This window comes from Eucyclogobius newberryi, unplaced genomic scaffold, assembly GCF_026437365.1.
Source record: "Eucyclogobius newberryi isolate DKJ021-1_F unplaced genomic scaffold, fEucNew1.0.hap1 SCAF_6, whole genome shotgun sequence".
Lineage (NCBI taxonomy): Eukaryota > Metazoa > Chordata > Actinopteri > Gobiiformes > Gobiidae > Eucyclogobius > Eucyclogobius newberryi.
This window is the reverse complement of record NW_027316278.1, coordinates 12,020,441-12,044,492: the sequence shown is the minus strand read 5'-3', so window position 1 is coordinate 12,044,492 and position 24,052 is coordinate 12,020,441. Positions and strand designations below refer to the sequence as shown.

Here is a 24,052-nt window from a genome sequence, read left to right as displayed (position 1 = left end):
TCAGTACCTGTCATAATATCAAATTACATAAACAAGGTAAACGACAATAGTAAATGTTTTTAATCCAGCTCCTGATAACACATTTACTGGAGTGGTTTTCATTTTGTATATTACGGTATGTGGTTATTCCCTGTTTCTCAATTGAAATCACAGTATGCTCTACTTTACTTTTCCCTCCATTCCAGAATTCAGAATGCATTTTTTTTCCCCACAAACTTACAAGGGTCTATACTGATCCAAGCGGAGGGACGCGTGGAAATCCAGGCTACAAACACACCACTTGCTCATAATCCCGCAGCACATCCATTTCAAGATCTGCCTGTCGCTCAAAGCCCTTCACATCTCACTGAACTTCCCCAGCCCCAAACCTCTTCAATCCCACTGACAAATCCAAGCCTTCTGGGCCCGAGCCTTTGCAATTATTGTTAAAAAACGGATCCCCATATAATCTTATGATCGTGAGCACTGAAAAATTATGATCTGGACTATTTTAGAAGCAAACATTTTGTATTATTAATTCAATCTATAATCTGGAATATACATGTAAATGTAAAGTAGCAGATGTTTTTTTTTTTTTTTTGTCACATTAACTATTTTGTCATCAGCAAGTTCAGTTTCCTAAAGTTGGTCACAAATTAAAAAAAAAGGGATAGTATTAGTGTAAAGACTGACTTTGTTTGCTTTATTCTTTTATTCTCTTTGCTCTATTCAAAGCATATTTGAGTCTGTTGAAATGTGCTGTATAAAAGATATGTTATTTTTTTTTATTATTATCAGTTTTATCATTATAGCCCACCATCTGGTTTGTCATCGCATTGCGACACACCACTATTGCTGGGTAAGTAGTGAATCCCCCTCCTTTCCACTCTGTGCCTCCACCGCCCACAGACCCTAATACTGGGCACATGGAAATTCATGCTCAGTCGAACAGAAATCTATTCTCGGAAAATTCTAATCCAAATTATAAGTTTACTAGACATATACGCAATTTAGGCACACATAAAGAAAGTCACTTAGCCCCGGGTCTCACAACTGGTGAACCTAAATATTGTGGCTGGGATTGTGTCCCTAAGTCATTCCCTACAAAGTGCTAGAGATAACATATGGCTGCTTTACACTTTTGCACAAACAGAAAGTCCACGAGAGACACCTTTGATCACCAAACACATGACCTGGCAGTCCATGGCATGATAAGAGTAGACAGAGGTAGTACAGATACAGAGGTCGGGAGGTAGATCTCTATTGCTAAGGTCAACGAGTGCTTTTTTTTCTCTTTTTTTACACAAATAACCCTGTATTCATAGTGGTCAAACAACGCAAACAACAACCACATTTTGTAGCATTAATATCTAATGTGCATCCCAATGTTACAGATCCTTTAATTTTCTTTTCTGCAGTATATAAAATTAAATAAATTCATATCTAATTGAATACCGTATTTAGTTTTAGACTAGAAAAAACTGTCAAAAATAAAAACAACAGACAGTAATTCAAATAATGATAACTGGAATTAAGCATTTTTATAATTACATAAATCTCAGATTCATGTTCTGGATTCAAATCACTTTTGCAGCAAAGGTGGGGAATTCTCTTTGCTGAATGTGCTGGGAGTTCCCTATGGCAGCCCTGTGGGGACAGAATACTGCAATGGCGGTTTGATAGATTAATAATAAATGGAGCAAAATCAGGAGCATGGGAGGAAAATCCGATCATACTCACTTAAAATCATCATTAAAATAGCCCTGTAAACAAGGTTGATCTTTCCCTCAAAAGCACAACCAAGAGAATGTTTTTAATCACCGTTCAATACACATAGTCCAGTAAAAAAACAACCACACATGACAAACGTTGCCAAAAATGTGTTTGTTCAACCTTTAAACAGCATGATATGAATTAAAAACTTAAAACTAATTTTTTAAAAATTAAAAAGCGTCAGATTTTTCACAGCTAAACAATAAGTGCATCTTAATTAGCCAACAAGAAAAAAATAACTTGATGGTAATTGAAATGAACAGAAGTGTGAAGTAATAATCAAGCGTTTAGCTTAGGAATGGGTTGTGGGTATAAATAAAGCCTTTGTAACAAGTCCAAGATGAGAACGTGAGCATGAGACTGTAGGAGGAGTGAACAGCGTTAACCCGCAACAGGTTTGAGTGGCAGCTAGTACAGTCGTTGCTAAGTGCCTGTCATTACCTGATTTGGAACACTGGTCCGATTTGGCACTTCGTTTAATGCCTTATATATGTGTTTATTCTGTGTTATGTTTGCTGCAACGTTATATGAAAATTTGACAATTTAATCTTAACTCAGCTCTGCTTCAGTTGTATGTTTATCCGCGGTTCAAATGTGTATTTTTTTACGGTTTTACTGTTTTAGCAAAGAAAACAAGTTATATTCAAACAGTAATTTCAATTGAACGAATCTCAAAAATTAGGTTTGCCCCAAGTATGGTTAGTATAGCAGTTTCAGTTTTTGAAAAACTGTACCAGATCGGGTAGAGTTCCCAATCGCCCTGTTCATGGAGCTATTATAGTTCCATGGTCCTGTGGAAACCAGTGGCGCCATTGCCACAGGGTCAATAAACGGAGCGATAAAAATCATAGGTTTGAATTAACATATAATGGTATTTGTTGTTCTACACACTGCACTGGTTTGTATTTTATTTCAGAATTCTACTACGTTTGTGCATCAATAACACCATATGGTCAATGATCATTCTTCTGTTTACCTCTCAACCATTACTATAAATCAAGAATGTATAGCTTAAAATTAAAAATATGTTTTTTGATGGATTGATTGATGGATTGAATTTGATTGAATTGTTTCATTGATTGTTGATTTATTTTCTTTTGGGGGGGACGTTCTCTCTTGCCTATATTATAACTCAATGGGAAGGCGCATGTACCTTCAAACTACGGAATTCCACTATTATCTGGACGCCGTAATTGGCTTCAATCGCCTGGAGCCAGAGTCACATCGTCTTCTCCCTCCACAGTCCATGTTACAGCCATGACAATCCCCACATGATGGCACTGTAAAAACAATTAGAATGTCTTTCATTTTCCAGTTGGTTAACCTTTATTTCAAGAAACAATTTCTGAGTCTCTATAGCATAGTCTCAAGTACAGTGTAGACTGTTTTAAATAGTAGAGTAGTATATGCTGCGTGTATGTATAAACATATGCAGTGTTTGTCAGAGTGTGGCAATTGCTTTTTAAATCATGAAAGCATCCGGAAAGTCACATTTTGTTATGTTACAGCCTTATGCTGCATTCAGACTGCAGCAACCAAGTTGGCGTCAGACGCCAGAGTTGGTCACTTGTACATTTGAAGGCAGACGCTTTGGACAGGGTTAAAAAATAAACACATCAGTGGACGTCAAAGGCGTCCAACACACAAGCACAGTTCTGCAATGGCAGACCAGGTTGAGAGAGTGGCTTTGGTGTCCAACAACGGAGGCGATCAGCTCAGCGGCGGGTCTGGGTCCACTATATTCTTCAGAGGTGAGCAGAGTTTGGTGAATATATCATCATTTGCTCCAAGAGCTGCATCTTTTATGGTTATTTTTTACCGGTGCAGGTAGGGCTGGGCGATGTGGAAAACAATATAATGTATATATATATATATATATATATATATATATATATATATATATATATATATATATATATATATATATATATATATATATATATATATGTTCTTTTATTGATCAATCTTAATTTTCAATTCAATTGTATTTGTTCTTTCTAAAAACAAAGTAAAATGGCTTTTAGTAATGATTTCATGAACATAACCTATACAGACTTTTACGTTCTTCAAAGACTCTTCTCAAAACCACGTTTTTACTGACAGAGGTTTGACTGTGGACTCTCAATTCAAAAAACCCTCCCAAATAATTGACGATTTCACATGATTCGTTCTAAATTAGTTGATTTTTAAATTTATTGCCCAGTCATAGGTGCAAGGTTTGTTTTGGTCCTTCTTCTGGATAACAAACTGCATAGGTTCGTCACTGGAGCATAATCTCTGATTGGTTGCCACGCTGCATTAGCTGCCAAAAGTTCAACTATGTTCAACTTCTGCATTTGGACGTCCAGGGAGTCTGACACTTAAATTGCCAAAACTCGCAGTGTCAATTGCTCAAAATCCGGGATTCGCAGCACTCTAATGTACTGGACGTGCCGCAAAAATACTGGACGCCATAGATGCGTGTCCACATAGACTTTGATTATAAACTCGACACCTTGACGCTACTGTGTGAACACCAAAATGGATTATATTAATGACTTACTCATAATGACGACATGAAAGAAGGTTGTTTGAATTCTTTACAAATGTATTAAAAATAAGAAAAAACAACACCGAGGAGTGGCTTCCGTCTGGCCACTCTACCAGGCCTGATTAGTGGACAGCTGCAAAGATGGTTGTTCTTCTGGTTCCAAAATTTTTCCAATTACAGATGATGGAGGCCACTATGCTCATGGGACCCTTCAATACTGCAGAGATGCTTCTGTCCCCTTCTCCAGATCTGTGCCTTGATACAATCCTGTCTCGCAGCTCTACAGAGAAATCCTTGGACTTCATGATTTGGTTTGTGCTCTGACATCACTGTTTAACTTTGTATAGACAGGTACTTGAGCTCAATGTTTTGTGTCATGGCGACATACTTATGCAAAAGTGCTTTCAAGTTGTCATTATGGGGTATTGTTTGTACGATTTTGAGGCAAATAATGAATTTAAATCATTTTTGGAATAAGGCTGTAACAAAACAAAATGTGTAAAAAGTATGAATACATTCCGGATGCACTGTATGTGTAATTGTGTGAGATGTGCGTCAGGCTTCGATTTAGCAAGGCCAGGGACTATATAGAAGGAAATTATAGCCTTGGTCTGCATATTGTAAATACTGTATAGGTACACTCTTTAACAAATAAATCAATTACAGACTTGCTCCTTGAAAAGAAATTAACCCACCAATGTTAAGCCTGGATATATTCGGGAGGCCATGCAATGCAAATCAAAACACATAAATATACAACTCCAATATCCAAATTGCAGGCCACATGACAAAGCAAAGATCACATAATAACATTAGGATCACAATACATTTCCATTCAGTAGCCTAACTAATATTTACACATAAATGTGATTAAAATTGATCAACTCAACATTGTGATTTCCTGATGTTCCTTTTGCTTGCAGGTGAGCTCCTCTGAGCCCATAAAAGCAAACCCAATATCCTGTAGAAGAAAAGCATTCTAACACAGAGAACCTTTACACTACTCTAACCTTTGACTGAACGTACTGTAATGATAAATGCACCCCCCCATTTAGTGATATTAAGTAAATATGTTATGAAGCTTTGGTAATTTGGTCATTATCTCATTGTTTTCTTGTCGCTGACGTCTATAACACTTGTCCACCCAGCTCCACTCATTAACACTGATATAATTAGCTCATTTATTACAGCCTATTAAACTCACAATAGGACTGGCTCTGTGCCAGAAAAAGCTGTGGATTGATTTTCAGACTCAAAATTTCACGGATATAATAGCACAGCTGGAGAAACACCGACTGCTCTAAATCTTGCCTCATTCTCACAGCCATTTTGTCAATTTCTACATATGCATTTTTCGTTCCCATGTTATGCTGATCCTGGTAAATACTAGATGAGGACACACTACACCACTTTCTCAGTTGTGAGGGATTTAGAATGTCAGAGTAGCTTCACTTCAAATGGAGAGTGACAAAGCAGAGACCGTGGGTACAACTGTCAAGAGAAAGTGCTGTCAGTAATTCACAATAGGTCAGTGTTCACTGACTTTTCAGTGGTTAAGCAGCGTCATGTGAATCCTACTAATTCACTCAGGATTTTCTGAAATTAAAACATTAAACATTAAAAGTGGCGACAAAGGTGAGGAAGTTGGGCATGATTCCTATGTGGATTTTATCAGAGGAAAACCTGGAGCACTATCTATATAGTCACAGCTGGCTCTAGCCCCCCAGACTGGTTCCTTTAGACCGGTTTGGGATGGTAAGTTTCATGGTGGAATGCATCACCATGCCTTCACTAAAAGAAGTTCAGTATTTTCCTATTTTGTGGCGCTGTGAGACGTGGCTAAAACTACAGTAAACACACAACTACTTCCGGTTTAGCGCCAGCTTTTTCTGCATTTATTTAACTTCTCTGCACCTCTCATGTTTTAAAATGATAATATTTTCTATCATGACCTTTACAAACATGCGTTTGCTTTGATTTGTCTGTCTGTTCATTAAAGTTACCACCACTGTATGAAACAGCGGCCACAAGATCAAGTTAGCATTTGGTGAGATATCTTTTTTCTCTTTTTATCTGGTTTGGGCATCTCGTATCGCTGAAGTCTGCGTTCTTTCTTGTCCAATGATCTCATTCAAAACATTCAGGGAGCCAAAAGTGAGCCAAGCAGGTGCCGCAAGTGGTTCAAATGAATGTGCTGTGTTACACTAACAGCTGAGCACTGACGGGTCCAGGAGCTGCACGGGTCTGCGGAAAGAATACCCAAGAAGTCTATCTTTGCCGTAAGTGTTCTCGCACGAAACCACGTGAATTTGTCAAAAACGGACCGCAGTGCACCAAAGCTGGTGGATAAAACAGGCAATATGCAAATGACCTGCACAGGTCCTGAACTGCACCAGCACTGGAATCAGTGTACATGAGGTGCAGACCATGTAGAAATATTTTACATTTTACCTAAATAGTGCACATGGGCAAAAGTAGTTAGAAAACCCCAAATACATTCTAAATTCAGAAATGAAGGCAAAAGTGAAGTGGAACATCATGCCCTTTGAATGGAGAAACTGGATTAGCCACAGAATACCACAAAGACAGACACATTAATGTAGTTTGGGCAAATGAAAACAAGTCACATACATGTGTGATATCAAGGCTGGTTTAAAGAAATGTACTTATTTAATTATAGGTTGCACATGTCAATAATACATTTATCTCCTGTTTGATGAAGGCACAGTGCTGATTTTTAGGTTTTACGGGAAATACAGAAATATTGAATCCTCTGTATTTTTTGTATTTTTTCAAGGCTAGAAAATTAGATGTTTTCATCCTTTTTAATAGCGAAGCAAACAAAATAAATGAATTGTTGCTTTATTTAGTTTGAATGGTTAGATCAGATGCCATTTAATGATTTAAAATGTATTCTGGTCTTCTTCATTTTGCCTCCATTTCTGACTTATCGACATTTTAAAGGGTCGATCACTTGATGTGGACTTTAAAACATCTGAGGAGTCCTCCCTGGAGAAAGAGAGGAGGTCATTTTTCAGCTCTCGATGGAGCGAGAGCCTAAGCTAAGGATTACTCAAACTCCAGGTAGTTTTTACATTTAGACAGCAACATAACTTTACCAAAAACAAATCCGCCTGGCAAAATATGGAACATCCAATGGCTAAATCTCATAACAACAGTATATGTTCTTAGTTGTCCCAGGCCTGATAGACTGACAACCCGAGCGAGCTTTTTGGGATTTGGGATTCTGTGGGCTCTTGACTGTTGACTGCGACTTGCTTGTGCAACGCCCCCAATTCCAAACTGCTTTTGTCCGAGTGGACCACCACGCAATCCACCCGCACGCTCCTGTTCGATTCGGCCGAGTCTGTCAGCTTATCGTCATTGTGCACCCTGTTTCGTGTGCCCATGACGAGGTGATTGTGCGTCCCGTCTTTTGAGTTGGCGCTCCCTCCATTAGTTTGCTCGGCTTTTTTGTTCTTCCTCCTCCCCCAGCATCCCACTCTCCTCCACAATCCACAGACTCTGCACTGTACCCAGCAGCAAAACGATTTGGACTTGCACACAGCTTGAAAGCCTCTTTTGAAGTTTTCATTGTAATAGCCGTAAATAATGGGGTTAACGCTGGAGTTGGCGAAGGCTAGCCAGTGTGCAAAAGGGAAAATGTAGCTGGTAAGTAAATCTATTTGGTCCCTGTCCAATCCTGCATAATCGGCCATCATTAATAACGTCCACAGTGGCAACCAAGACAGAAGAAACAGCAGTGCCACGACAATTAGCATTTTAATCACTCTAATTTTCTTCTGAGAGATCATATGTTGTCCGTTTCGTCTACAGCGGACCTGGGCGTTGTGGTTAGCAAGCTGCGGTTCACGGTGAGCCACAACGGAAGAGTACAACTTCACACCAATGCTACCGTACATTAGCGTGATGAAAGTGAGCGGCAGCAAGTATATGTGCGTGAACAGGACAGCGGTGTAGACTTTCCTCATTTTGGGGTTGGTGAAGTTTTCGTAGCAGGAGAAGAGGGGGATGGTGTTGTTGAAGTCGTTGTTGAGAATCATGTAGTGGTTTGGGACTTGCTCCACAGTGAGAGCCATCGCTGTGGGAATCATGATGGCCACAGCAAGAACCCAGATCAGGACTATGGCCACTTTTGAGATCAGGATGCTGGGTTTTGGCAACAGAGGGTACACTATACAACGAAACCTGCAACACACACAAAAAAAAGTAATTTAGGCTAAAATTCTGTATTTTGTTTTGCGAGAAAGAGATACGGGCTATTGTATTTCAGTTTACCAAACTTCCTTTCTTCTATGATTTTCTTAATCAAGAAAAATAATGAGGTAAATAAATTAATAAACGGATGGATGTTGTCTTGGCAAAACCAAATCATTCACACACAAAAAAAAAACAAAAAAAAGCAAAAAAAAATCCCCCCAAATGTTTTTTTGTACTTAATTGTGTCAAATTAAATATTTCACATCCACACAACAGGTAAAGACAATATTTATGGTTTTGTTTAGTTTCACCCCTTTTTTCCACCACCAAAAAAAGACATCCAGCAAATCATAAAAAGAGAAAGAATAAAATGTATGGCATAGCCATAGGCCACAGGCAGCCCTGAGCAAAAGTCCCAATTTGAAGTCCCATTTTGTCCAAAGTCCGAATGTATTTTTTTCCGTATTATGAATGCCCAATATAATATCAGTCCAGTCCTTGGTCGTCGGGGAATTTTGTGTCATCCATTTTTGTAAGAGCTTTTTTTGCTGCAGCCATGAAAATGCTCTAGAGAAAGCTGCCAATTGTGGAGTCCTGAGGCCCATTGGAATGGTGATGTCATACATTGTCTTTAAGGCTTTGTTGATCTCAATCACACATGATAGTGATTTGCATCCAGGCTGCCTGCCACATCCACTCCAACATTCTGCATTTCCCTGTGAGTAATAAGCACCTTGACATGGTGTTTGACAGCGAGACACAGTTTTCCAACAGAATTCTCTCCAAATATTGGATTTTGTGGTTTTCCACTGAGATGTACATATACTTTCCCACTCTTCATCATCCAGAAAAAAGTTACCATCTCAATCCCATTTACCCTTAATGTAATCAGAGTGGCTGCTCAAATTGTTAATACATATGTACAATTTCCACTTGAAAGTTCTGATGTATAGGCTTTAAAACCTGTTACTATTTCGCCCTGTGCGCAATGGTTGGACCCAAATGGCATTGCTTATTAAAAGAGGATCTTATGTTCCACATGCAAGTGTGATGCATCATTAGAAAGCTTAGGCCTTCTAGTTTCTGCAGATGAACACTGTCAGGGCTTCAGAACTTACACTACAGAAGCCCAAACATAAACAAAACATCCTTTTTTAGTCTGAATATTGTTAATTTGTAATGGTCCTAAGCATGACATACTTCATTGTGTGCATATGCTGTTCACTGTACATGATGTTTATCTTGTTGACAACAACTGTGTAAAGTTTCAGATCTCTAGGAACAGGCATTTTGGTGCTGTTGACCTTTTTGTATCAAAAAGTATATTCGGAACAAGTGATCCAAATATGTGCCAACTGTGCCAAACTGTTTTATTACAATTTTAGCTCCTCTATGATCATAAAACATACATTTTGATGTTTTGTAGGCCACTAATACCTATTATAACTGCTAAAAACAATGTATTTGAAAATGTGTAAAAAAAAAATGTGGCATTGACCACGAAAATAAAAGTGATGATGTAAGAGAACTTTTCTCATTTGGAAAATTCATTCTTTTTGATTTATTGATGATTGATATCTCGTCATCGTAGCGTTGGCTCCACGCCCCCAGGGCCTGTGCTTGTCTACACAAAGGAACAGCTGCTGGAGCTTCAGAGCGCGGTAGTTTTCCCCCAGGACTGACACGAGATCCCAGCAGAGGCGCTTCACAAGACAAGCAGAGGCTTGAAAGCAGAACGTACACTACGGGAAAAGATGCTTCAGACCTGTTCTCCCCGCCATCGTCATGGGAAACGTGAGATCTCTCCAGAATAAGACGGCTGAGCTGGTGGGACCGTGGGGGAGGCGCTGCTGTGGCATCAGGCTGCACACAGAAACCCACAGTACTCGTCTACTAGTACTAGGGCTACATCTCCTATCATCCTGGTGCCCTCGTGCAGGACATAAACACCACTGCTGCAATCATCCTGGATCATCACCCGTTTGTGTCCTCTGTGGTCGTTCATGTTGGCACAAACAATTTAAAATTACAGCAATCAGAGAAATTAAAAGATCTCCCAGATCAACACTGTGAAAAGCACTGGAAAACTGTGTGTAATCTCAGGTCCACTGCCAGCGCCCGCTTTGGAGACGTGAAGTTCAGTCACCTCAGACAGTTGCATGTTTGGCTTAAGTTATACTGTGGTGCCAAGCAAATTCCATATGTGGACAATTTTGCGGCTTTTTTCAAACGACTTTCACTGTTCAAACGTGATTGACTTCATTCAAATATGTATGGATCTTGTCTTCTCTCTTAACATCGACCTCACTCTTGCATCTGCAACAGTCAATCAGGTGTGACAATCAGGTATTGTGACTTCAAATACTCATGGACCTCTGAAGATACCAGTCAGGATTACAAGCAGAACATTAGTGTCAGGGACTCAACCTGCCCAACACTCTATTGCACCTATGCAAATGGGAAAGGAAAGAACTCAAGAAACAATGTGTTGTGAATAATAAATGGAACAGAGTCAAAACAGACCGAAAAAAACTCCAAATCATATTTTATCAGCATTAAACCTGTTAAAAACCAGCCCATGTCAAATACTCAATCTGATAATGTTCTAAACACTTTCTTCAATTTATCAACATTTAAATTTAAAAAATGTCTTTGAATTATTCACATGAAAGTGCAAAGTCTTCAATCAAAAATAGATTTTATTAGAGTGGGCAAAACAAGCAAATCCTGATATATTTGTATTCTCTGAAACGTGGTTAACCCCCAGGATCTCAGACGCTGATATTTCATTGGACAATTATAAATTATTCCATTGTGATGTACCCAATAAAGGAGGTGGATTAGCAATATTTATAAAATCTTGTTTTACTGTAAATTCCAAAGTCTCTAAGTCATAAAGTTTTGAATACATAGTTCTAGAGGTGGGTTTGGGTAAAAATAATACAGGTAAAATGACAGTTGAAGGTTTAATCGTCCTCCATCTGCACCTTTCGGTGAGCGAGAGGACTTTTTTTTAGTCTTCCTCTCCACTTTTGATAATTCTTGTTTTAGGTGACATGAACATGGATTGGTTGTCCAAAACTTCTGACAGTCTAAAAAAAACTATTGTAATGAATTAAACCTCACACAACTTATTACTGCTCCCTCCGACCGGACCCTAAAGATCCACTTAAAGCAACGTTACTGGACATTATCTTAAGCAACAAGCCTCAGAATTACCGATGTAGTGGTGTCTTTCTTCTTGATTTTAGTGACCACAGTCCTATTGGGTGTGTGCGGAACACTATATGTTTTAAATCCAAATCAAATATAACTGTTCAAATGTCCTATAAGCGTTTCAATGAACAAGCATTTCTGTCTGATCTGTTCTATAGTGACATTGGTTTTACCACTAGTATTCCAGAACCCAACACAGTACTGGACTTTTTTTTATTAAAACATTGAATGATATTACTGGTAAACATGCGCTTCTTAAAATAGTCAGGGTCAAAACTAAGAATAATCCCTGGTTCTGTCCAAACATCGCAGCATTATCTCGAGAGCGTGACAAAGCCTGGGCAGAAGCCAAGGAAACCAAATCAGCAGCAGATTCGGAGCAGTTTCGTCACAAATGCAATAAATATGTTTCTACTTTTTGTAAAGCCAAACATATCTTACTATGTCAATACTTTCACCGAATCACAGGGCAATTCTGCAAAATGTTGGCAAACGGTTAAATCCTTATCGTAAAATTCTACTCCCTCTTTAATCAGCTTGATGACAAAAAAAGATATTTGTGATGTGTTTAATCAGCACTTTTCTGACACTAAAAATATCTTTGATGCTGCTGCTCCATCTGTTGCTGTTACCCAAATACATGAGAATAGACCTGTTGATCAAGTATTTCCCTTAAGCCCTTTACACAGTTTGAAGTAGTAAATATGTTGCTCTCCATAGATCCAAAAAAGTCCATTGGAGCTGACGCCCTCGAACATAGGTTACTTTTGTTATCAGCCCCATGAATAGTAAATTGTTTAACTCATGTTTTTAATCTCACAATTCACACTGAAAGTATCCCATTACTATGAAAAACTGCTTTTGTTCTCCTTTGCACAAAGAAGGCCAGAAAAATGATTGGAATAATTTCCGTCCAATCTCAAAATTATCCTGCCTAAAAAACTGTTGAAGAAGCTAATAAGTAACCAGGTGCGTGCTTTCTTTACCAAATATTCAATTTTAAATCACTACCAGTCTGGATTTAGACCTGGGCATAGCACTATTACAGCTGCTGCCACAGTTATACATGATATTGCTGTTGAATAAGACAATCATGAAGAATGTGCTGCTGGTTTGTTGATTGGTCAAAGGCCTTTGATTGAGTGGATCACTGTATTCTCTTGGACCGTCTGGATGCTTTTGGGTTTGATACAAATTCTAAAAAATGGTTTACAGATTACTTCACAAAGAGAGTAGAAAAAGCTTCAGTTGTAGTCATCTGGACTCAGTTTGAAAAAAAAGACGTTTCGACTCTCATCCAAGAGTCATTGTCAATAAAAGAATTTAGATCGAGAACTCCGATATTAATACTGTTCTGTGGTAAGACCCGCCCATTGGGAGGAGCCTCCTGAAGTAGAAAGAGTTGTTTGTTTCAACAGAAACTCCCCCCTTGTATCTACCGAGCTAGCCTATTCAGAATCTTAATGGGCTATTAGAATCCTCTTTGTCTTTGTGAGACCCTGGCTCAACCACCCTGAGTACCTGATTAGCATCTAAATGTCCTTGTCCTGGTCCTCTACCTTTCCAAAGCTGTAAAGAACGTTACATAGGTGAGACTAAACAGCCTCTACACAAGAGGCTCTATCAGCACAGAAGAAATACAAGTTCAGGACCTCAGAGCGCCGTGCATCTCCATCTTGAAGCCTCTAATCACTCGTTTGAAGACGGTGAGGTGAAGGTTTTAAGCAGGGAGAAAAGATGGTTTGAAAGAGGAGTCAAGGAAGCTATTTTTGTTATAAAAGAAAGACCTTCTTTAAACAGAAATGGAGGGTTAAGATTCAATCTTCCTGGTATCTATAATGGAATACTGAACCCCTGGAAAGGTAGAGGACCAGGGCCAGGACATTTAGATGCTAATCAGGTACTCAGGGTGGTTGAGCCAGGGTCTCACAAAGACAAAGAGGATTCTAATAGCCCATTAAAATTCTGAATAGGCTCGGTAGATACAAGGGGGGAGTTTCTGTTGAAACAAACAACTCTTTCTACTTCAGGAAGGCTCCGCCCAATGGGCGGGTCTTACCACAGAACAGTATTAATATCGGAGTTCTCGATCTAAATTCTTTTATTGACAATGACTCTTGGATGAGAGTCGAAACGTCTTTTTTTTCAAACTGAGTCCAGATGACTAAAACTGAAGCTTTTTCTACTATGGAACATGCCTGGACGAATGAGGGATTACACCGACATATTCACAAAGAGAGCTCAAGCTGTTTCTGCTGATGGCTTTCAATCTGAAAAGTGTTCCTTGAAAAAACTACCACATCGTTTTAAATTGTCAATAATGTGTTTGCCTGTCATTTGAACTGCTCTCATGCCGAAAAGAGGGTCCAAACGCTTTCGGGAGTGAAACTGATGAAACTGATGAAAACACTACGTTTACTCCTGTGGATCGGAAAATGTTGCACGATATGGCTCAAAAACATGTGCGCTAATTCAGGTTGATGAAAAAACATTTGACCATACTTACCACGTCTCAAAATTGAAAAGGACAGGGAAAAGAACAAAAAGGCCGCCTTGCAGTAGATAAACTTATATAACTATATGAATCAAGAGTTGTAGATGCATGATGAACAGTAATAAAGACGCTTGATGAGCCATAACAGTGTTGTCATGGTAACGACTGGACATTGACAGAAATATTGGTAATATCCGGAAGATCCAGGAAATAATTGAGAATTACAATCTAGAAAAGGCATTTGATAAGATAAGTTTGGATTTTATTTATTAAAGCCTTTCTTATTTTAATTTTGGTGATTCCTTGATAAAGTGGGTTGAAACACTGTATAATAAAACAGACTGTAGAATCATCAAAAATAAATATATTTCTGAGTCATTACCTCCTGTTAAGAGGCCTAAAACAAGGTGGCCCAATGTCCCCATATTTATTCATTGTTGCAATGGACAAATTAACTATTAAAGTTAGACTGAATAAGAGTATTGAAGGTTTTATCAAAAATTATTTTGAAACTAAAATGTCAATGTATTACAACAGTTTAAGGGCCAACCTAAATTCAAAACAATTGCGGGCACTACGACATTTTGACATTAAAGTCATGATTTTACGAGATTGAAGTCAAAGCCAGAAAAAAGTCCTTCATACGAGTCATAACATTTTGACATTTAAGTTGCAATCTTATGAGAAAAATTCAAAGTCAGAAAAATCTTTGAAAGTAATAATTTTTCAAGATTAAAAGTCATAATTGTAATATTATGAGAATAAAGTCGTCACAGGCCAATTTTTTTTGTGTAAGAACACTTCATGAATGAGGTCCATTTTATTTGACCTTGGATGTCCTTCTCAACTGACTTTGACATGTGATGGAGTAATAAAAAATAACCTCATAAGATAATTCTTATAACCAGCACTCACCTTTCAATTGCAATAGCCACCAGAGTGAAGACAGAGGCAGACACAGAGACGCCCTGCATGAAGCCATTCATTTTACACACCGAACTGGAGAAGGGCCAGCCTGAAAAACACAACACACAAAATAAAACAACTGACCATAGCCTATGTGAGCCACATGGGACACTAGACTCTAAACTAAAGCAAGATCAGGATATTTGACCTGTTTTATGTTGCTTCATTCATCTCTTTGTGCTTGTAATTCTCTGACTAAGAGGTAGACTGACAAAAAGCCCATGGGTTGCAATTTTGTATGATTTTAAGTTGTTCCAAATGACTGCCAAACTCAAACAATTGAATCTTATACGAGGAGGGTCCGAGCTCACAATGGGTGTGTGCGCACTGTACGGACTGTACGGAGTGATGAATGTTGACCTGTTCACACTGTACGGACTGTACGGAGTGATGAATGTTGACCTGTTCACACTGTACGGACTGTACGGAGTGATGAATGTTGACCTGTTCACACTGTACAGACTGTACGGAGTGATGAATGTTGACCTGTTCACACTGTACAGACTGTACGGAGTGATGAATGTTGACCTGTTCACACTGTACAGACTGTACGGAGTGATGAATGTTGACCTGTTCACACTGTACAGACTGTACGGAGTGATGAATGTTGACCTGTTCACACTGTACTGACTGTACGGAGTGATGAATGTTGACCTGCGCGATCATACTACAGTCGGGCGATCACACTGCAGTCGGGCGATCACACTGCAGTCGGGCGATCACACTGCAGTCGGGCGATCACACTGCAGTCGCGCGATCGTACTGCAGTCGCGCGTTCGTACTTCAGTCGCGCAATCGTACTGCAGTCGCGCGATCACAGCAGTCGGGCGATCACACTGCAGTCGGGCGATCACACTGCAGTCGCGCGTTCGTACTTCAGTCGCGCGATCGTACTGCAGTCGCGCGATCACAGCAGTCGGGCGATCACAGCAGTCGGGTGATCACAGCAGTCGGGCGATCACAGCAGTCGGGCGATCACACTGCAGTCGGGCGATCACAGCAGTCGGGCGATCACACTGCAGTCGGGCGATCACAATGCAGTCGGGCGATCACACTGCAGTCGCGCGATCACAGCAGTCGGGCGATCACACTGCAGTCGGGCGATCACAGCAGTCGGGCGATCACACTGCAGTCGCGCGATCACAGCAGTCGGGCGATCACACTGCAGTCGCGCGATCACACTGCAGTCGCGCGATCACAGCAGTCGGGCGATCACAGCAGTCGGGCGATCACACTGCAGTCGCGCGATCACAGCAGTCGGGCGATCACAGCAGTCGGGCGATCACAGCAGTCGGGCGATCACACTGCAGTCGGGCGATCACAGCAGTCGGGCGATCACACTGCAGTCGCGCGATCATACAAATCGTGCAGTCTGATTTGTTTTTTACCAAATTAACAAAGAATGTGACATCTGAATGTGAAGAGGATTCAGTTGGCATATAGCGTTTGGATTAGAACTGGTAGTATTTATATTTGGGCAGTTGAACTTTCTAACCTAACCATGACGTTCTGAAGGACATTTCACCCTTTCATCCAATCAGTTTCGCAGGTCTTTCCTTCCTGCTGCTGTCAGACTTTATAACAAACACTGTTAGTCCTGAACACTCGCAATACTGACCTAACCATGTGCAATTCTGTCATATGTGCAATTACTGTGAAATTCATGTGCAATCCATGTGTCGTCGTGACACATATTCATGTGCAATTACTGTCGGGATCACATGCAATGGTATTTATGTATTTATTCATTTATTTATTTATTTATTTATTTTTATCTTTATTATTTTTCCCCTCCATCCCTTGTTGGGTAACGGGAGGTTTTGTCTATGGGAGTTTTTGTTAATAGATCTTCTACTGAGAGTGTTTTTCAAACTTCCTGTAAGTGATCTGTTCTTTTCTTCTGTATCTACCTCTGTATCTACCTGTGTTGCATCAATGAAATTTCCCCATGTGGGACAATAAAGGAATATCTTATCTTATACTGCAGCCACGCGATCATACTGCACATGGAGGAGTTTGGCACGATTTAGACATTGTCATGCAACAAAATAAAATCTTCATGTGCACAAACAAGTCAACAATGCATGTTTCACTGAGTGGCTTACAGACCAAGGACAACAACAGACATTTGGCAGACAGACCAACGCAGAGGATGGACAGATGCTTCTATGTGTATCCATATGTATATTGAACATTGAGCAGCTCTGGCAATCACAAAGCAGATTGTTCAAGCTTTTATTCCTCAAGGTGATTCTCTTGTTCTCATCTATATCACACCAGAGGGAAAGGCTTGAGACCGCAATGCCATGTACATTTCAACGAGCTTGAACAATATAGAAGGATAAGAAAGATAAGATAGCCTATATTTGTCCACACAATGGGGACATTCTGGTGTTGCACGCAAGTAGATACAAAAGTAAGTAAGAACCGAAAAAGCTTTAAAAAACACTCTTAATAGAAAAACTCTTATAAACAAAACTCTTAAAAACAAAAACCTCTCATATTCTTAATAAGGAATAGAAATAAAAAATAAAATAACATAAGACAAAAATAATAACAACAATAGTGGCAAAAGTAAACACTCTTATTTAGTATTGCACTTGAATATGACATTATTGCACATGAATATGACAGTATTGCACATGAATATGACATTATTGCACATGAATATGACAGTATTGCACATGAATATGACAGTATTGCGTATGAATATGTCAGTATTGCGTATGAATATGACAGTATTGCACATGAATGTCTTATTTGACCAACAGAAGATTTGGTCATGATTGGGGACCTGTCCTCCTCTGCTGCCTCGCTGGTCTGTGGAGTGCCCCAGGGCTCTATTTTGGGCCCCATGTTTTTTTCGCTATATATGTTGCCACTGGGGTCAATTATAGCCAGGCACCGTTTATCGTTTCACTGTTATGCAGACGATCTGCAGATTTACCTTCCTCTCCTTCCTGACAAAAGTGATGCTCTTCAATCTTTGACTGATTGTATCACAGACATAAAGACATGGTTAGGGCAGAATTTCCTTTATTTAAATGAAAAGAAGACCGAGTACATTTTATTTGGTGATTCTGTGCTGTCTAATTCCGATAACTTGTCTTCCATGATGAAATCGACCGTAAAGAATCTCGGGGTTGTTTTTGACAACAATTTTAAAATGCAAAAACAAATTGACAGTGTGGTTAGAGCAAGTTTATATCAGCTAAAGTCGAGCCTTTTTTTAAATCGCACCAACCTTGAGAGGACTATTCATGCTTCAGCTCAAGAATAGATTATTGCAACGCACTTTATGTCGGTGTCGCCCTCAGCCGCCTTTCAATTTGTACAAAACGCTGCGGCGCGTTTTTTAACCAACAAACCCAGACGTCACCACATCACCCCGGTTCTTTTTACTCTTCACTGGCTTCTTGTTTCTTTTAGAATTGATTTTTAAATTTTACTTTTTGTTTTTAAAGCTTTAAATGGCCTGGCACCACTTTATCTGGCTGAGCTCCTGTCTGTCTGAAACCCAAGCAGGGCTCTATGGTCATCAAATCATATACTGGACGTCCCCAGAGCCAGACTTAAACACTGGGGTGATTGAGTCTTCTCTGTTGCTGGTCCCAGACCCAAACTGCCCCCCCGACATGCACCATCACAGATTTAACCTTTTTAAATCTAGGCTAAAAACGTATTTATTCAGACTGGCTTTTAACACTGTAATGTAATGACACTTTATTTTGTACAGTTTGTTTTTATTTAGTTCTGTATTTTGTATTACCTTGATTTTATTGTGAAGCACTTTGGTCACTTTGTGTTGTAAAAGGCTCTATAAATAAAGGTTGATTGATTGTTTATTGATTGATTAATTGATTGATTGATTGATTGATTGATTCATTCATTCATTCATTTATTGATTCATTCATTCATTGATTCATTGATGATTAAGTCAGTATTGGACATAGTTAAGTCATGATTGCACAGTATACACGCGTTCAGGGCTAACAGTGATTATTGTAAAGTCTGACAGCAGCAGAAGGAAAGACCTGTGAAACGTCTCCTTCACACAGCGAGGGTGGATCAGTCTCTCACTGAAGCTGCTCTCCAGAGCGGACAGAGTGTCCTGCAGGGGGCGACACTCATGGTCCAGCATAGATGTGAATCTAGCCAGGATCCTTCTGTCCCCCACCTCCTGCACCGAGTCCAGAGCACAGCCCAGGACGGAGCTGGACTTCTTGATGACTTTGTCCAGTCTCTTCCTCTCCCTCTCTGTGATGCTGCTGCTCCAGCAGGCCACACCGTACAGGAGCTGATGCCACCACAGAGTCGTAGAAGGTCTTCAGGAGTGGCCCTGTCACTCCAAAAGACCTGAGTCTCCTCAGGAGGTAGAGCCGACTCTGGCTCTTCCTGTACAGTGCGTCTGTGTTATGAGTCCAGTCCAGTTTGTGGTTCAGATGAACACCCAGGTACTTGTATGAGTCCACTCTCTCAATGTCCCGTCCCTGGATGTTCACTGGTGAGGGGGCAGTGGGGTGGCGTCTGCGGAAATCCACCACCATCTCCTTGGTCTTCCCCGCGTTGATGAGGAGGTGGTTCCGCTGACACCAGTCCACAAAGTCCTGCGCCAGTCCTTTGTACTCCGCGTCATCGTCGTCCCTGATGAGTCCGATGATGGCAGAGTCGTCAGAGAACTTCTGCAGGACACAGCTGTCCGTGTCGTGTCTGAAGTCTGAAGTCTGCAAATACAATTGGCATCTGCAAAAGACTTGAGACTGGGGCGGAGGTTCCCCTTCAGCAGGACAATGACCCCATACGTCAAGCCAGAGCTATATTTAAATGGTTTAAAACGAAACATCTTCATTTGTTAGAATTGCCCAATCAAAGTCCAAACCAAATTCCAATTGAGAATCCGTGGAAATATCTGAAAAATAACTGTTTGCTCTCCACCAATTTGACTGAGCTTGAGCTGTTTTGCAATGAATAATGGGAATGAACATACCCCAAAAGACACTCAATAGTAATTACAGAGAAATGCAGTTCCATAAAATATTCACCGGGACGAAATACTTTTGCACGCAAAACTTGTGTTAAAGTTCAAATGTTTTGATGTTAAAGAGGCTAATACAGACTCTTCATTTAAGACCAGGCTTAAAACGTTCCTCTTTGAAATTGCTTATAGTCAGGCCAGTTAGGAACAGAAAGACCTACAGATTCCCAGCTACGCTGCCCTAAGTAGGGACAACTATGCTGGGGGAAGTATGGCAGCGTGAGCTCTATCTTCTGATAAAGACTACTTTCCCTATCAACAATAGTTCATATTTGAGTTCACCTGTGTTTGTTCATTGCTGTTCACATGTTTTTCTCCTTCTTCCACTCCTCTCTGGGAGTGCTACTGTTTCAGACACTGTTGATGCTGCTCCAGTGCCAACTGCACCTTAGATGCACCATCTCACGGCCCTGACCCTTAGAGCCTGATGATCCTCAACTGTCTGAGGAACTCTCTACTCCAGAAGAACGACTCTTCATCTGCCTGGATGAACTGACTTGCTAGTCAAACCACCTCTTGTCCTGAGTGGTTCTGGCTTCACAGTCTATCTGCAAATGAAAGTGTGTCAGTGCTGGATAGGGCTGGGTGTGTCAGTGCTGGACGGTAATTGAATTTGGTGATCATTTTGATTTGCCTGGAATAAAATCCATTTTATTTCCCCCACATCCCTGTAACGTGTTCCTCTGGCCTTGTGTAGGTCCACCTACAGGAAGTTCACCTTTCTCAAAAAAACATGAATTGGATTATGTTTGTAGTGGCAGACACAGGATTACACTTTTAAAGAGCATGCACAGCATGAAAGCTCCTTCGTCTCTGTTCATTGTTGTTGTGCCTCTATTGCTTCCGAATCCAGCATTGGAACAAAAGGACATAAGTACAAACTATTTTCTAGTTGTCTGATATTGTTAGTCTTGTAGAAGTCTGTTTTTCACGTTCCTTCTAATGTTCCTTTTTCCTTGTACTGAAACGCCTTCCTTTTTCTCCGATGAGTTGTTGGTATTTTGTGTATTGCTTTGCCTTTTTGACCAGGTTGTATTTTGTCCTTGGTGTTCACAAGCAGCTATATTAACTTTGTATGTGGTTTCACTATGGTGTTGATGTTTTGTATTGGTTGTGACTTTAAACTGATTTTCCAGTCCAACCCTGTTTTGTTTTGTTGTTTTGGTCCTTTTTGTTTTAATCTAGTGTTTACGTTTTACTTGTTGTTTTCCCTTCTCTACTGCCCACTTTAGGTATAAACAGGTTTTTAGTGCCTGTGTGATGTGCTCTTCCTCCCTCTGCCGGTCCTTCTCCTCTGCCGGATGCTTGTGCAGTCTAATACTGTTCTGACTGCAGAGACGTTGTGAAGTGGGATGTTCTGAAGTCCAAAAGAGGTATTGATCTGTGTGTGTTAGTGTCCTATAAACTGTAGTTGTGAGTTTTCCATAATTTTTGTGTTCAATGTTTATGTCTAGAAAGGCTATTCTCACTCTTTTTCCTCCCCCGGTTTTGTCTATTCCTTTTCCACTGGGTGGGTTTGATGTGTGGTGGTGCGGTTTTTATGGCCTTTTCCTCAAGATATTCCATGAAAAAAATAGCTCATAATGGTTGAGTGGATTCACATTACAGCAGTTGGTGACACATTACAGCAGTCGGGGGACACTTCTGAGGAAGGTTACATGTTACATGCTCACTGAAACATGTCATTGTAAAAACAACCTTATTTGTCTTTACAAACAAAACAAACAAAAGAATAATTAAAAGACAATGATGAATTTCATTGACAACAATAGAAGGTTTCAGACCCCCATCAGCCACTAAAGTAAATTGTCATATGAAACATTTAAGAATTCACCTTTTAGAAATTTCACTGCAAAGCACAATGTAATCAATAGGGGATTCACTGAAAGTCACTGAAAAATATCTGAATGTTTGCTTTACCTGTGATGAGGTTGTCCACTAATGTTGTGGGCACACAGAAAATGCCCACCAGCAGGTCCGAGATGGCCAGGTTCAAAATAAATAGGTTGGTTACCGTCCTCATCCTGCGATTCTCCAGTACTATCAGACAAACCAGGATGTTTCCCACCATGCACAGCACGAAGATGAAGAAATAGGCCAAGATGTAGGTGGCTGCCACGTACATGGTGTGCTGGTAATAGGGAAAGAAGGTGACATTGGTGATGTTGATAATTGAATCAAAGCTGGAGTTGATCAGTGCTGGGGAGGAGGCTGAACCGTCCAAATCCAATGTTTGCTCTTCCATCGTGTCCAATGTTTCCATGATCCACAGCAATTCAGCTGCAGATAGAAATAAATAGCAACAATTAGTAATTAAATATGTTCTTAAAGATGGCTATCCTAGCCATAGGGCTGAATAACTATAGAAATATTGAATTGCAATTGTTTTACGTATTGCAATTGTGATTCAGTTAATACATTTTTTGTTATAGAGATTTAGTTTATTGTATTTGATTCCCCAATTGCGAGATGACTGAAAAAGGTACTGCTTAGTAATACAGCAATGACAGTGGCGCACTTAGAAATTTAGGGGTCCAAGGCAAAATTGAATTGAATTGTTTTTGATTCATCCTGGATAAGATTTTTTACCAGTGGCCTTGATCCACCTGTGATCTGCTCCTAAACCCAGCTCGCTCTCATTGTGCAGGTGAAGAAGCACTTGAGGACCGTTACGCATCAGTGATCAATATTTGCAGTGAGTAAACTAAATCCAGCCGCACTTCTATTGTTACGGCGTAGCCCCATAGACCTCTTTGCCTCGCTCTTTTTATGAATCCACTATGTTAATGTTTAAGTTTATAAAGCACAAATGAAAGTTTCAATGCTGCATGTGAACCTGCACGCGCGGTGTATGGTTGTTTTCACAAGCACCTGCTCGTGCGTGTACCCTGCCCATACTCCGCACTGTCATCACTGTCAACACTAAAGAGAACAAATCACCTTTCAGATATTTCTTTTGAAAATACAATGTAATCATTAGGGACAGGGCTCTTTATCCCATCTGGGTGTAGGACAAACTGTACATTTTAGAATATGAAAACCACCAAATAAATATATTTTCATATGCAGGTTCTGTAGAGCTCAACCCAAATCTGAGTAATTCTCTGCATGTTGGACTTGGCCCAACCTCAACCTGCATATTAAGTAAACTTACAGTGGCCCTGGAAACCGTGTCCTGCAGTGCTGTGTGTCTGACTCGCATCACATTTATAATTAGCTCTGGAGATAATGTCAGAAAATCCCAACACAGGTGGAGATCGGGTGCCCTGGGCTTAATTTACAAACAGCTAAAGCAAAAAATCCCATTTTAGCCCCAGGTGAAGCTTTACCTTAAACTCGGCTAACACCTGTGGACAAAACTGACCTATAAAGGCTCATTGTGACGCAAATGCTCAACACAACACACAGCCAACAGGCTCTTTCTGTCTGGTATGGACCAAGCAGAGCACAATTACCCTGCTGTGTCTTGAGGACTGTCAATTAAATAAGTAAATTTAAAATGTAAATGTTACACTAACATTTGGTCATTTATATTCTCTACAGGATTTTCATGCTTATGTAGCATTATGGGGGGTGCTATATGTTAAATAGAGAAAAGAAAAGAACCAACAACGCCACCGGGCTTGCACCCAGAAAAGTAACTAAAAGGACACACAGGTTCATTCTTGATTACACAGAGGCAGATTCCAGTTCCAAGACATGTAATTTAACTATCAATTTAATAAATACTTTTACAACACAAGCTCATTCAGTAGAGGTAATCACCGTTCGTATCACAGTTCATTATGCGTGGATGTAGAAGGAGTTCGGAGTTCAGTGGACCTGGACAACACAGGGC

General features: G+C 40.1%; 1 protein-coding gene across 1 annotated transcript; it reads right to left on the bottom strand.

The window, feature by feature from the left end:
• Positions 1-7,456: 7,456 nt before the first annotated feature.
• On the bottom strand, positions 7,457-22,490 carry npffr1l2 (neuropeptide FF receptor 1 like 2). The gene is made up of 3 exons (XM_072432988.1): positions 22,135-22,490; positions 15,129-15,228; positions 7,457-8,491 (listed from the first exon to the last, which is right to left on the bottom strand). Exons 1-3 carry the CDS (start codon positions 22,475-22,477, stop codon positions 7,471-7,473), a joined length of 1,464 nt encoding a protein of 487 aa, XP_072289089.1. The 5' UTR covers positions 22,478-22,490; the 3' UTR covers positions 7,457-7,470.
• Between the last annotated feature and the right edge of the window lie 1,562 nt (positions 22,491-24,052).

Excerpts from the sequence above, each read along its gene's own strand:
- npffr1l2 (XM_072432988.1), bottom strand. The coding sequence starts at position 22,477 with ATGGAAACATTGGACACGATGGAAGAGCAAACATTGGATTTGGACGGT. Across the intron at positions 15,229-22,134 it reads AGTGGACAACCTCATCACAG|GCTGGCCCTTCTCCAGTTCG; the intron begins GTAAAGCAAACA and ends TGTGTTTTTCAG. Across the intron at positions 8,492-15,128 it reads GTGGCTATTGCAATTGAAAG|GTTTCGTTGTATAGTGTACC; the intron begins GTGAGTGCTGGT and ends TGTGTGTTGCAG.